The 15,568-nt window shown below is 45.5% G+C and overlaps 1 protein-coding gene across 5 annotated transcripts in view; it reads right to left on the reverse strand.

Annotated features, from left to right (window-relative positions):
* CEP192 (centrosomal protein 192) overlaps window positions 1-15,568 on the reverse strand; it is a 2,773,731-nt gene that overhangs the window by 2,620,215 nt on the left and 137,948 nt on the right. For all 5 annotated transcript variants that reach the window (XM_069620824.1, XM_069620822.1, XM_069620821.1 and 2 more), the window contains exon 3: window positions 2,203-2,328. In XM_069620824.1, the coding sequence (XP_069476925.1) occupies window positions 2,203-2,328 (126 nt within the window). The remainder of the gene's footprint in view (window positions 1-2,202; window positions 2,329-15,568) is intronic.

Genomic DNA, 15,568 nt, shown 5'->3' on the forward strand with positions numbered 1-15,568 from the left:
ATCTTCCCGAATTAAAACAAAGAGGAGTAAAACAAGGCTGTCCGTTGGCACCAGCCCTTTTTATCGCCTATAGGGGAGATGATCAATACTCTGAAAATCTGATCAGATCTTTTCCACCGAGAATAGCACAAACAAACATCAGTAGACTGCTTTATACGGACAATCTTATCTTATTGGACCTAACACCTATAGGCTTACAACACCAACTCACCAATTTACAACTTTTTTGCATCGAAAACAACCTAGAAATGAACACCGACAAAACGAAAATCATGGTGATGGAGCGCTCAGCCAAAACACAAGTCAAGCCAAATTGGTTCCTGGAAAAAGCCAAAATTGAAAAAGTAAAGAGCTTCAAATATCTCGGCGTAACATTAGACAACTCATTAAAAGACACGGCCATGCAAGAAGCTCTGTTCGACAAAGTCCGAAGCTTAGCAACTAAAGGCAAAGCAATAGACAGAAAATTTGGAAAATATTAATCAATTAAATCAGCACTTCGAATCAAGACAGACTAGTTAGAATGTCATGCTCGCTTCATCATAGGGCCATATTCTTTGCAGCTTCAGGTCAGAGCCTAGCTGATAAAAGCATTAGAAGAATTGACATAACCAAATCATAGTGGGGAATACTTCATAAAATCCGAATGGATGTGTTACAGTTGAAGGCCTGAATGAATTGGCTGGGGGACAACAAGGAGAGCTACTCAAGATGTGGCTTTGTAGAAGATAGCTTACATTTTTTGTTGATATGCACCAATCTCCCCGATCATAGGTTATTGCTTAAAAAAAGGCATTTTATTAAAAAAAGAAGTCCGGCTGACTATGGATGCTTTAATATAGGCAAATTAATAAAAGATGCAGACATCTTTAAGAATTAATATAGTACATTGTCTTCCAACATGAAGTTGGTTAATTGTTGTGAATTCATTGTAATGTATTGTTTTTAAATATTTGTTAATGGCTGCGAGTGAGCAAGAGTGTGTTCTCTAAATTTACCCATTTGGTTAGTCGGAGTACCAGACTGCAGTGGGCCCTGGCAGATAGCCATTTGGAGACTCCCCTTTTGGAGAGGGAGTGAGGCAAGTTGGGGCAGAGAACAAGGGAAAGGGGAACCAGAGAACGAGGGAAAGGGGAACCAGAGAACGAGGGAAAGGGGAACCAGAGAACGAGGGAAAGGGGAACCAGAGAACGAGGGAAGGGGGAACCAAAGAACGAGGGAAGGGGGAACCAAAGAACGAGGGAAGGGGGAGCAAAGGACAAGGGAAGGGGGAGCAAAGGACAAGGGAAGGGGAGCAAAGGACAAGGGAAGGGGAGCAAAGGACAAGGGAAGGGGAGCAAAGGACAAGGGAAGGGGAGCAAAGAACGAGGGAAGGGGAGCAAAGAACGAGGGAAGGGGAGCAAAGAACGAGGGAAGGGGAGCAAAGAACGAGGGAAGGGGAGCAAAGAACGAGGGAAGGGGAGCAAAGAACGAGGGAAGGGTGTGTGGGGACAAGGGGGGAGGTCCAGAGAGCAAGGTAAGTGGGGAAGGCAAAAGAGGGGGATGGGAGGGCCAGACACAGGAGGGCGAGGGCCAAAGAGGGAGGGTATGTGGAGGGGGGAATTGGTGGTGGTCAGAGAGGCGAGTAACAGGGTCCCATCCTGATTTGCTTATGGTCTTTCCCCTTTTGTAATGGCTTGACAGGCAAAAAACAATGGTCTGGGGGGTTGCCCGGAGCTATGCCAGAGGTTAGGATTCATTCCAAACCTTCCAGCCATCACCTCTTGTTTTGCTAAACTAAAAAGGTAGGCCTGCACACAATTGGTCTCTGAAAACCAAAATAGGGCTATTTGGAAAATAAAGCCTCCCATCAGGACTGAAGCAAAGCAGGAAGCATGAGCCCCACACAAGGCTAGTTCTATGGCAAGGCAGTACTAGGACGTCACTGAGGGGAGTACAATTAAAGTGCAATCATGTAACTAAGGAAGAGAAGCAGAATATTATAAGTTTGCCAAGAGCAACAAAATTCTTTGCTGGACCGTACCACAAAGCATTTCCAATATAAAACGGCCAGTACTTCAAGAGGAGAACATGTGGCAGGGTGTGCAGGTTGCATGGCACAGAGGAAGATCTTTAGCTTCTCAGATATACCCACCATTACAGAGGTGTTAAAGTTTGCAGATATTTATTTGCAGAACATGTATTTAGAAGAAGGGTACTTACAAGCCATCTTTAAAACTTAAAGCACACTTTTCTTTCGGAACACACTGCAACACATTGTTGGGGTCCAATCCAGAAGACGGTGAAGTTCGATCATCCTCTAGGTAAGATGCCTGGACTTCAGGATTTCTGCATGAAAATGACAAAGTCTAAATGTAATTAAGACAGAACTAGGGTGTGTTTTTATTCAAGTCAAGTCTGTTTATTCAGATTGCAAAGATCTATCAAACTATTACATCATAGAATAAGCTGCCAAATACAGGAAATAAACTGAGAAAATCCATATAATCTTAATTGGTCAAATATTTTTCCACAAACATTAAAAATGATTAAACATTACAATAGTAAGGCATCTAATCTATACACAAAACGCTGCCTTTAAAAAACCTGCGAAAGCAACCCCCCGGATCAGGCATCATCGTAAAAGATGCAAAACAGAACAAAGTACAGCAGTCCCTCCTTGCCACACATGCAAGAACTCGCCACATTGTTGGGCTCCTGAACATTTACACGTTCTACTTTTTAAATGAAAGGCATTAAGGCGGGCTGGTTCCATGTGATTATGTGCAAACAAAGAAAGAGGGGGGGGATTTGCCCCATGTGCAGAAAAGGAGGGGACAAAAGACCAAAATAACACCGTAGATCCCTTACTGCTATGTATCAAAATCAACATGATTAAATTGTTCAAAAAAGTACCAAACTCTGGTATCATGCATTTTTATGAAATTCTCTGAAAACAAAAAGGGCAAATTTCTAGAAAGTTATTTGAAATATTTATTATTTAGACAAGGAAAATCCTGATGAGCATAAAGGTTGTAATAACAAAGAAGTATAACAGAAATTGTTAAAACACTCACAGTTGTAATTCACAATTTTGTTTAAAGAACAGAAAACAATCAATTATTCTTTTTATGAGAAACAGAAAAAAATATTTTTTAAAATAGGTTCTTCTTTGTTGTAAAGTCACAAAGAAGAAATAAAAAAGGAATGGAGTACTAGTGGAGAGAAGATATATAGACGGTTCTTAAGGTAAAAAGTTCTTCCTTCTCTACACAGAACAACCGTATCCTCTCAAACTCTAACTCCAATATTCCTAATGACAGGTCTGCCTACGTGTAGGTGTCAAAAAAATATTTCAAGAAAAATCAAGGTTGACATCATCACAACAACGTTTCGGCTGAAATGCCGCCTGTCTGGCCATAGTTTCTTTACATAGTTGAAAGTTGCCTTCCTCAGGGCGAAAGAACCTCACAACAGTTTAACCCTGTGGGGAAGCAGACATGATCTATCAAACTATTACATCATAGAATAAGCTGCCAAATACAGGAAATAAACTGAGAAAATCCATATAATCTTAATTGGTCAAATATTTTTCCACAAACATTAAAAATGATTAAATAAACTTTACAATAGTAAGGCATCTAATCTATACACAAAACGCTGCCTTTAAAAAACCTGCAAAAGCAACCCCCCGGATCAGGCATCATCGTAAAAGATGCAAAACAGAACAAAGTACAGCAGTCCCTCCTTGCCACACAGGCAAGAACTCGCCACATTGTTGGGCTCCTGAACATTTACACGTTCTACTTTTTAAATGAAAGGCATTAAGGCGGGCTGGTTCCATGTGATTATGTCCCTGCAAAAATGTCACCATGCAACCAATTCCCTGAAAAATAGCTTTTTTTGCAGAGACTTTTAAAATACTCTTTATTGGATTTACAAAATCTTAAAACATTTCCCCCCTCTACCCCTGTGCCCCCCACCCTAACGTGCACCCCCCCCCCCATCTCCCCAAAGCACACCCCACCCCCTGAAAGGACCTGTATGTCTGTCTTCCGTTGAGGACCCACAAGTACCAAATGCTCAGTGGAGATCCAGTAGTTTTAGGTGTTGGACACCATTGCGCCCTATAGTCATCTTTCAGGAATGCCAGCGTTTCCCCATTCTTTAGCAAAGAGCTGCACATTGTTCATTGCGTACAATGGCCACTCTAGGGCAACCAGTTCCCAAACGTTTTGCAGCCAGTCCTGAACCTTGGGTATAGTTTGTCCTTTCCAGTTCCAAGCTAGAAGAGTCATTGCAGCCAGAGTGAGGACCACCCTTGCCTTCTCCCGGCCCCTAGGCTTTCTTCCCTATCCCTTTTCCCTTTCCAGCCCCAGCCCCAGCAGTATTTGCTCCGGGGCCTGTTGTCCCCTTGCCCGAAGGCTTAAGTTTGGGCCAGTCGCACCTCCCAGCAGAATGGGGCTATTCTCTGACATTCCCACCATATGTGGGCAGCCATGCCCTCCTGTCCGCATCCACTCCAGCATTCCCCTGAATTCTCAGAGTATATGCGTTGTAGGCGGGCGGGAGTGTAATGCCACCCATATACTTCCGCCACACTTTTTCCCACTCGTCCCTCCCGATATGCTGCCCCCGGCACCCGTTCCCATTGACTCCTATACCTCAATGCAGCTGTGGGGGTAGCATTGTCTAAGATTCTTTATAGGTCTGATATCAAGCCCTTTAACCCATTGCGTGTCAGAAGGAACTTCTCGAATGGGGTAACCTGCCTGGTGGCCGCCTCCCTGATTGCGGGGCTCAGTAGTCAATGCTTTAACAGTGCATATCCAACTCTCTGCCCTTCCTCCACACGAAACGCTTGCTTACAGTCTACGAATGAGCTTATGGTCTGGCCCTGGAACATATCCCGAATTACCCTGCAACCCCCTTCCCGCCATTGCCTGAATGTCCCCCTTTCCTTCCCTGGGGTGAAGTCTCCATTGTTAAAGATGGGGGTGAAGGGGGAAGGGAACGTCGCGATTGTGCTTCTCCCAACCAGTTTGTCCCAAACATCCGCTACTAGTTTGGTAAAGGTGCTCCTATACAAATGTTGCGGCCTATGTTGTTTCGGCAGCATTAATACCTCCCTCAAGTCGTGCTTTGTCACTGCCCTATCCAAGCGAGACCTATTGCTTGTCCCCCCGACTCGGAGAACCACCCCCTTAGCACCCACAGTGGTGTTGCCACATATTGTTGGAGATTAGGGAGTGCCATCCCTCCTCCCTCCCTCCTTGGGGCCATCTAAATCTATCTGCTGATTCTTGCCCTCTTTCCCTCCCAGACAAACTCATTTACCATTTTCCTGAGGTCCCTGAATAAAGCTGCCGGTACAGTCACCGGAATTGCTTGAAATGGATATAGGAGGCGGGGGATTACCATTTTTACCGTCGCTATTCTCCCCACCCATGAGATCTTAAGGCTCCTCCACTTTTGGAGGTCCTTCGTTATGGCCTTTATACTACTATGAGCGGATAATTGGCTGCGTACCATCCCACCAGATTTGGGGTAACCTTCACCCCCAGATATTTGATCCCCTGCCCCTTGGACTTTGTGTAAAGGGTGTTGCTTCCTTCAACCCCACTAATTCCTCTTTCCCCACGTAAGATTCATCAATTCCGATTTGCTGAAATTTATACGCAAGCCGGATACCTCCCCAAACTTCACCAGCAGTTCCATGCATGCGTGTATCGAGCTCCTAGGTTTAGTCAATGCTAAGAGCATGTCGTCGGCGAAGGCCGCGACTTTATGTTGGGTGCCCCCAAAGGGTATTCCCTGTATCTCGTCTGCTTCCCTTATTTCCTGGAGTAGGGGCTCCATGTATATTATGTAGAGGAGAGGGGAGAGTGGACATCCCTGTTTTGTCCCCCTTCCCAGACGGATGTGGCGCGGCATTGAACTGTTTACAGACAGGCGTGTTACTGGACCATGGTAGTTAGCCTTGACCTTTCTCAGAAAGTCTACTCCACATGGTCAAATGCCTTTTCCGCATGCATTGACAGGACGACTACGGAGATCTGACCCACTCATGCACGCTAGCAGTGGTCCAATTAGGGACCAATGCAGCTCATGTTTTAGTGCACACCAGACATCCGGGCACCAGTAGTGTGGATTGGGACCAGACAGTCCCAGCCCACTTTCTGGGTACCCACGCATGTGACAGACATTAGCCCGCAAAAAGCACCAGCATTTGCGGGTGAATGCATCCCCAAATAAGGACTCCCTGGGTCACATAGCAAAGGGAAGGCCAAAAGGACAAAATGGCCAAAGGAGAAGACAAAAGACCTTGTGGCACCATCATGACGAACACTAACCAGTCATGAGCCAAACACAGTAAGAGCGGTATGGCTTGGTAAAAGTTAATGAAAATACACAAAAAGCTTCTGCTGCCACCATTTACTTCTAGGCACATTGTCCAATTACCAAAAAGTCATTAAGGGATGTCTAGGGCCCATAAAAGCAAGGACCCCAGTGCCACGGTACAGTAATGTATTTTGCGTACTGAAACACAGTTGCCAAAAGTGTCAAAGTCAAAAGACTATGTTTCCCAGTACTTGCTGTCAGAAGGAGAAGTCAGTATCCTCAGAAGGATGAGCAAATGCCCAGTGGAGCGCAGCTGAAGGCTGTGCTTCACTGGCAGAAAGTCAGGACAGGAACCTAATACAAAAGCAAAACGTTGGGGGTGCGGTGGGGGCCACAAAAAGAGGTAAAACAGCAGTAAGTGAAATTGTACCCAACACCCAGAGCTTGCCTTCCTGTCCTTTTCCATCTGCAAAGGTCGGTTCCTAACTGATAGTCAAGATTCCTTTAGAAGGGATGGTGGACAGGTGTATGACAGACTTTGGACTACGAGTACAGCAGTCACTATGGCTAGTACATTTTCCTTCCTGTTAAGTACCCTTTCCGCCATATGTTTGGGAGACTTCCAAGCGCATGCTAACATGGTTGTTGGTCCATTTTCCAGCTTAGAGCAAGTTACTTCAGGACCGCTTTCCTGAACTAACAGTCGGTACTCCAGCTCATATGAAGACAATAGTGTAACCAAAAAACAGAAGGGGAAGCTCATGTTGCTGTTTTTTTTGCAGCCGAGTCCTATGGGACAAGGCTTGGAAAGGCGATCAAAGCCGCTTGGTCCCTCAAAAGGAGTGTATAGCCCCTTAGGCTGCGCTAGTTCAAAACTGTCTAGTTGGCCAAGATGCACAAGACAATTCATCTCGAAGTAGTGGTCTTGCACGCTTGCGAGCCCTGATCGAGATTCCTGAAGGTAACGAAGCCTGGAAGACTTCCTGAAAACATTTGTCCTGTCTAGGTAGAATTTTAAGGCCCTCAAGACGTCCAAAACATCAAGGACCCTTTCCGCCACAGACAACGAATTAGTGAACACTGGTAGGAGATGTCCTTGTCATATGGCATTCCTATATTACTTTGGCTAAAAATGATAGAAGGGTGCGGAGTACCACCTTTTCCTGGTGAAAGACTGAATGGTTCCTCTGCTGACAAGGCCTGAATTTTGCTGGCTGAAGTAACAGCAATAATAAAATACACCTTCCAAAACACAAAAGATTGTCATTGGCTCAAAGGTTTTTGCTACATAATGCTATAAGTAAAACGGGCAAATACAATTTGTTGTGGGAAGCCTCATCTGCAGATGTAGCCAACAAATACCCTCAAAGTTATTTGTCACTAAAGGATTGAAAACATAAGAATTGGTCTACAGAATTCAAGTAAGCACCTAGCACCGAAAGGTACATCCTGCATGCCTCAATTTGAATGTTGCAGGAAGCTGAGCTTGATAAAAAAAGAAAAAAAATGACAGAACCTAGCCTAGGGATAATTCTTAAGCCTTTCCAAGCAGAACCTAAGCAATTTGGTCTTATATTGTGCCTAGGTCGATGACTTTGTTGCCTCCTGCACAATCTGTATATTCTCATCAACAGGCCCAGTAAACACAAGAGTCTAAATTTAGATACCAAACCACCAAGATCAGCAACCCAGGCGAGGGGTGTAGGATATGGCCCTCCTCCAAATACAACAAACTGGGCAAATTCGTAAGGAGAACCAGCAATTTACAAGACAGATTCACAGGGTCCAAGAACAAGAGCCTCCCTGGGCACCACAAAGCTATGAAGATGAGGGAACATTCCACCGTCTCCTGGAACATCAGAAGCGCGTGGTGAATTAAAAGGCAGTACAGGAACCCAAGTGCTTCGATCCAACCCCATTATATCTTCAGAGTGTTTCCTGGACAATCTTGTATATTGGCCCTACCTGAATACTTATTAAAATCTTTTGCTCTGCTACATGGGCAACTAATCCACCTGCCGGAATTCCAAGTGCAGAACAGGTTTAGCGTCAACTCAGTTCAGTTCCCTCTCGTGGCTGGCTGGCGCCAGCCGACTTGGGGAATTTGCTTCAGTATGTTCTGCTCCTGGTAGGGTTAACGCATGCCACCAAAAGCCATGTTAAATGGTCCACTGCCAAATCTACACTGCGGTGCGAGTGGTTTTGATTTTGTGCTGCCCAGTTTATGTAAAACATTGGGAGTCATCTGTATGGAAATTAACTGACTTGGGAAGGAATGCTTTCAGACCAAGAGGCCTCAAAACTGCCAGACCCTGAATATGGGTCAATGGTCTTTATTGAACAAAACTCAGATGGCTTGATATTTAAGTTATTTTCACCAGTGGACACTAAAGGGCGTCCCTCTCAAGACCTCCCGGCAGCTCCTTCCACCCTAGTCCATGCTTTCCTAAAACCACAAGTTGACTTCAGACTATCACTTGCTAACACCTACAATCTAGCTGCATTGAGGGCCTAATGGCCATTGCCATACCTACCCAAATCACTCTGGACCTCTTGGGTTCCTTTCCCAGATTTCGAAGGCAAAATGTTTGACTTGGCCAACAGACACCCAGCTCTTTTCACCGTCACCCTCCTCCCTCCACTCTTTGCTCCCTTCCGCTCCAGTCCCTGAACAGGTCTTTTAAAAACTCCCCTCTCCTCTTCAGTCCTTCCCTCGTCGACTCACCCAGACTTTCCCAACACCCATCAATCTCTCCCTAACATGGTACACTCACTCTTGCAGGCGCTCACTCATTCAATGCTTCACTATCTGGTATTACTGTGACTCACTACCAACATCTCATCTGTAACAATTTCCTGCTCCACCCCACTATCCTCAGCACCCCCTGTACCATAAGTCATCTGCCTAGTCTTTCAGTCTACCTCTACCTGACCCAAACTACTTTCACCCGGTCTTGCATGTCCACATCTTTTATACTCTTCCCCCCCCCACCCCTTCTCAACACTCACCTTCCATGAACTGGAGGATTCAGGCTAATCCGAATAGCTGCCAGCCAGACGCAAACCCAACCCTGAAAGTCCCCTCTGCATCCATAACACTTTGCATTCTTCAAAGCAGCCTTCAGTGAGTCCCTAATGGAGGTTTGAAGGTGTGCTTGTATTTCCTTTTTGCTCACCCCCTTGGACCGCACAAGTCTCATAGGACAACACAAAGTCTTTAATAAGAAGCTACCCATGGCTTTGTGGAACACCAATGTAGCAGTATTATTTATGGTCCCTCCAACTCCCCTAATCAGTGGCTGCCTTCCCTTTCTTCTGAAAATGTTCAGCAGTACTTGAGGTTTTCAGAACGCCACACCCAGTGTTTGAGGCAGGAGAGCCACAAGGGACTGGTTTGGCGTGTCAGAATACCATCAGTGAGGGTGTAAAAGCCTGAGCGCATTTGATGTTTATTATTAAAATTATGTGGGTAGCTCAGTGTCTGAAAGTGAGGTCTGCTAATCTGGCCATCCCCCTACCCCTTCATAATGCTCCATGCTACAAAAGCATAATGCACACATGTGACTTTACCGAGTTTGACTGTTGGCACTGCATCAGCTGCCTTGTGGTTTGGTAACATGTCAGTCACAAAGTGACATGTGCGTTCCTGCCAGCAACCTTTAAAACCAATCCAAAAGGTCCAGCATGTTAACCATGGGCAATCCCAAGTCTAAATTAAAATTATATCATTGTGGGCCCAGGATATGGTGGCAGATGCCGAATCTAAATTCAGTTCATGTCTTTTTATGACATGGTGATCTCTGGGACTACAACATTATATTGGTGTCACGGATGGCGGGCCAGACTCCAAAGGATGGTCAAGGATCTTGATTTCACAATGCACAGCAAATATGGGTTTTGTTCTGGTCCGGTTGCAGGTCAGGTACACTAATGGGCTTCCCTCTAACAATCTCCCATGGGCTTCCACTAGCCTAACCAAAGAATCCCTAATCCACAGGATCGGCCACTAGAAATCATTCACACCAATCATCTTAACACCCGATCTGTCCAACTCCCTTCAGGGTTCTCCTGGGGCTTTCCTAACCTTCCAACCCCAACCCCCACCCCCACCCCCCCCAAGTTCCCAAATGGCAATGTCTCTTGTTTTGCCAATACCAGTCACCCTGGTCTGTTCTCACACTCAGTTGCTCCTTTTCTCCCCAATCCCTCACCCGGTGCCTCACTTTTTTCTACCCACTCATCCTTCCCAGTCTTTCTCATCCCTCTCTGATGTTAACACTACTTGCCCCACTACTCAGCACCTACCTCCTCACCCAACCTACATCACACCCAGCCATTGACAGGGCCAAACTTGCTAACATTAGCACACTCTCAAACACCTCACATGCACTCTGCACCAACTCCCCCATACTCTGATCCACCACCCTTCCTCAACCTGGTCACTCAGCACTCCTCCATGTCTTCCGACATCCCTTATAGAAACCACAATGAGTGTATCCTTCAGTCTTTTATACAGTCCTTCTCCCCCGCCCTTCCATTTGTTCACCCAACTATGGGCCATTCTGTGGCTATTCTTTTGCCAGGTTACACAGGTGCAAATCTTTAAAGAACCCTCTTAGCCCAGCCCCCTTGTCTGGCTGCAGTTTCTTCCATTTTGCTTGCGTGCTGCAGGTCTGGCGTTTCGTTTTACTGTGGGCAGAGTTGTTCACTTTTCACCTGCGGTAATATGTGGGTCGTATTGTGCACGAGTCCCTGACAATCCTTGTTTTTCTCCTGCGTCGCCCCCAGGATTTCTGTTCTGATCATTCAATACATAACAGAGATCCCCTGGCTAGAATATGTATACTGTGATGCTTTGTGTGACAGAAGGTGGTGCCAACCTTTTCCTCCAAGGCACATGAGGGGGTTTCAGGGACTCCCCCACCCAGAGCCCCACACTCCCACTGGCTCTTGCCCCGGAAGGCCTCATTCCGCAGGTTCGGAGAGATCCGTGTAGTCAATCTCCCACTCCAACAAAAAGGAACCGGTCCCAGACTTGTGTCATAATGGGACAAAACCTACTGGTGTAGATTTAGTATCAGCTGGTATTACTTGTGACCGTCCTGGTTAAGAACCACCGTTGTATACTGCATGGGGCCCGAGTTTCACCAAAAAGGAGGCATTCTGGCTAGGGCCCGGCAAAAGCCTTAGTCTTCCTTGGGAAAAAGTGGTCACCAACTATGACTACCAAAGCTACCCCCAGGGGACAGGGAGAGGGGCTAGAGCTTCAGAAAGACAGGCTCCAACAGGCCAAGGAAAGTTACATCAGTGTATTAACAAATACCTTTTGATGTAGACCGAGGTAACAGTACAGTTGCTCAGCCCAGGAGTGTTCCAGTTAGAGATGAGACCCAACATCTAGGATTTTCTTAGGGCTCTCAAACGTTTGACCGCCCCCCCTTTATTTCCTGCAGGCAAAGCACTCTGGGTAAGACATCACAACAGGCAAGCCCGGATTGCATATGTTACTAAAATGATAGAATGGAACCCATCTGCTTTGCTCATTTGCCTATAAAAGAATGAGGGCCAGGGGGAGTGGGAAGGTGCCCTGCTCTCCAATTAATTCATCTTTGGACCCTTGAAGGAACTTTGTTAGCAGTCCAGTCTGCTTCAAAGTTCACTGCCATAGAGCTGAAGAACAAGATCTCCAAGGAAGGGACAAGCTCTTCTCCCTAAACATCCCAAGGGAATATTTGGGGTTACTACTGGCTGGACAAGACCTATTGCAGCTAAGACCACTGCCACTCGGAGCCTGTTCATTTGTGCTGATGGAACCCTGCATGTGCTCCAAGACCACCTTGGCTGTGAAGTGCAGAAGACAGGACTTGGTGTCTTTAAAGACCGTGGACTGGAGTCTTCCCTCCCCACACCCCCGAAGCACCCACAAGTCAAGCACCTGCTCTGGATCTGGTTTTCCAGCTTTGATCAGTTTGACCTGCTTGACCGCTTAAAGATGTATTGAGTCACTATAAGAACACAGAGCTGCCTTTGGCAATCGCCGTTTGTGCACGCCACTGTCTCAACCCAATCACCTGCCTCCGCCCTGATCACCACTCAGGAACCAAATTACATCATGGAACCCTATTGAACCGACTACTCATTGCCACCTGGAATCCTCTTCCAAATTAGAGTCGATCACGGCTACAGGAGTCCACCGTATCTTTGGGTCTTTGTGAGTCAACTTGAATAATGTCTCAAAGCCCACAATGCAGTGCGAATCACTGATCCATAATGACAATACCAATTCAATCCACTGAAAGCACATAGCAACCTGGCTTCACACTGTTGTGCCCGAAACACGTATTTTAAAAAGGTATTTGACGTGGCCATGTCCCTCTGATCATCTTTGTACGACTCCAGTGACTGGCAAGCCCTCAATCTACCTTTTTAAAGGATTCGTCAATTGCTTCTGAAACCATTGCCTGTGCACCTGCCTCCCCCCCCCCGGCATCTTCACTTAATTCCACAGTCTGCATGCTGTTTTTCCTTTTATAGGGGAGGGTTATAGTGTTTGAATAGTTTGCATTATTAGTTTAATGAAAGTACCCACATTTGTATAAAACATTGGTTGGACATTGAACTATTCTTTGTCTTGCTTCTATCTGCTTCTATCTGCTTCTATCTAACGGCTCACATCCCTACCTAAGAGAATAACCTGCCCTCGGCCTGAAATACTCGATGAGGGGAAGGAGGTGTATGTTATTGGGGTGTGCCCATTTCACCTTTATAACTGGGTTCATTGCTAGTTTAGGAGTTTTATTCACTACTCATCCATGTAGTAGAGCAGTAGCTGTCACAGTTGATTTATCCGGTTACTACCAGAGGTGCCTTCTAAAGGCTAGATGGAGTTCAATCCCATAGCCTCCCAACTCTTCCAAAACACTGTCATACAAAACACAGTTTCATGTAACCAGGGGATCGCAAATTCAAACCTTTTCAGACCAGGCAAACATTTTGGGGAACATAGCAGGAAAAAGCCAAGATTTATTGTGTTTGTTGGTGGATCCCCAGTCTCCGCAGGATGTAACCAGTAGAATTTCCTGAACTTGCACAGAGAAGCAGAAAGCAACATGCCTGCAAACGGCACAGACACTGCTGCAGTCCACAGAAAGCAGGTGCGACTCTGCACAACAAAGCATCTGCGAGAGGCAATCCAAGCTGGCATCAATTCCACGCACCCCTATGAGGTCCCAGAACCGCTAGCTGGGGCTAGTATTGCAGTTATCGAATACAGAGAAGGTGCAACATTCAATTAAAGGGAACCTAAGGAAAGATCTGGCTACCAATACCAGAAAGCAATGTAGCAGCCCCAGCCAATCATTAGGGGTATTACAAACACACACACACACACACACACACCCCCCAATGAAGCACTATCATTATAAAAAGAGGCTAGTTTGGCCTGGCAGAGGCAGCAGCAGACCGTGATATTCCTTCAGCGATGGAGGTTTCCAATTAGTATTAGGTGGTCATTTTGCTGACCCTCCTACTTGCTACCTAGACCCTGATGCAAGGTTGCACTGACTGCCAGAGGTCCATGAGGGACCTAAACAGTGGATGCTAGATAAGAGGTCTAAAAGAGACCCGACATTAGTAGGGGTCTAAGAAAGCCCTGCACAGTGAATGCAGAGAAACCAGAAGTCTAAGAGGCCAAATGGTGACAAAGGCAACATTCCTCACTGCTGATATTTCACATCGCTAGAAGAAGTCAAGAGGTCCGTTGCATGAGGTCAAGAGAACTAGAAACATCTGTCTGGTATTGTGAGGAAAGGGACGCTGGGAGGAAACCAAAGAATTTAGTGAAAATCACTGGAGGAACGCCCAGTAAAAACTGGAAGACAATGAGTTACATTGTGAACAAGCAAAGAAGGGACAAGATTGAATAACTATTGTAAGAGACTTCCTATGATAACCTTTCTTTATGCAGCGTTCTACCTCGGGCTAGACAAAGAATAGGATTTATGAACTCTTGTAGCCCAACCTTTCAAACATTTTACGTGTTAGATTAGGGCTAATCAAGGTGGCTACCGATTTAACACAAATAGGTTTCGGATCTTTCTGTTGGCCACCTCATCACACATTGATTTTTAAAATAAGGTGTCCTTGGGCAGGCAAGAACTAGTACACAAACCTTGCGATTTCGGAAAAACGCTTGAGGTGCTGGATACCTCAAGACTTTCCCAAATTGTATGGTCCCATCCACCATTCTGTCATTAGGAATTTCCTTATTTTTAGTATTTCCCTAGGCCTTGTATGAGTTTGGTCCAAACCCTTCACAACTTTACACAGAATAAATGTACTTGTTTGTGCTATTTGTAGCATTCCTACAGTATACATTTTTACCACACTGCCTGCACTTGCCTAGTGATTCTTTCCTATATTAACCTATTGGAGACCATACCCTTGTTACCTGAACAGTATCCCATTTAAATAAAACTGCTCAATACCTGTACCTTAAATTGGACAATTATTCAGGGGCTAATGCTGGACCTTTTCAGTTCCCGTTCGTAATTCTGCAGGTGAGCCTTAACATTTAATATATTAAAGTACCATTTCCTGCTAATTTTCCATTGTAGCAGAGTAATCCAATGAGATATTAATTATATTAAAATGTGGTTGGAATCACCAGTCGTAAACCAGATTAGTAGATTGCCATAATTTCTGCTAGTCAGTCATTAAACCTGTCCTTAAACGTGAAAAAAAAATTGGGTGCAAACACACGTGTGTGGGTGAGGTGGGGTGTGAGGGCTGAGTCAGGTTGAGTGACACAGCCAAAGTGCATTTCATATGTTATCACAAGGACAGAGAATGAACACACACACACACGCCAACTGAGTCAAGATTAGGATGAGCACATTACATTCGAGCATTACACCATAAAAAACTGGTTGCAACACATGATCCTATAGTACCCACAAGCTTTTTCACCTCAGTAATATAGGGCTCATCCAATTATCAGCCAAGATCTCTCAACACAACCAAATGAGACTGCCATGAGCATGGAATTCATCAACTACAGATTACAAAACCCCGTGTCTTCGAAGACTATACGCTACTGTGAAATCGAGATTCTGATTCTCCATTGTAAAGCACAAACTGCATATAGTCCAATAACCAAGTTCTCACAGTAACCCAGGTTTTAGCATTCCCAGTGGGCTCGTTATGCATCAAACACCAGATGGGCTGACCGAACCAATCTTGGGTGACA

This window comes from Ambystoma mexicanum, chromosome 5q, assembly GCF_040938575.1.
Source record: "Ambystoma mexicanum isolate Mex_15411 chromosome 5q, UKY_AmexF1_1, whole genome shotgun sequence".
NCBI classification, from domain to species: domain Eukaryota; kingdom Metazoa; phylum Chordata; class Amphibia; order Caudata; family Ambystomatidae; genus Ambystoma; species Ambystoma mexicanum.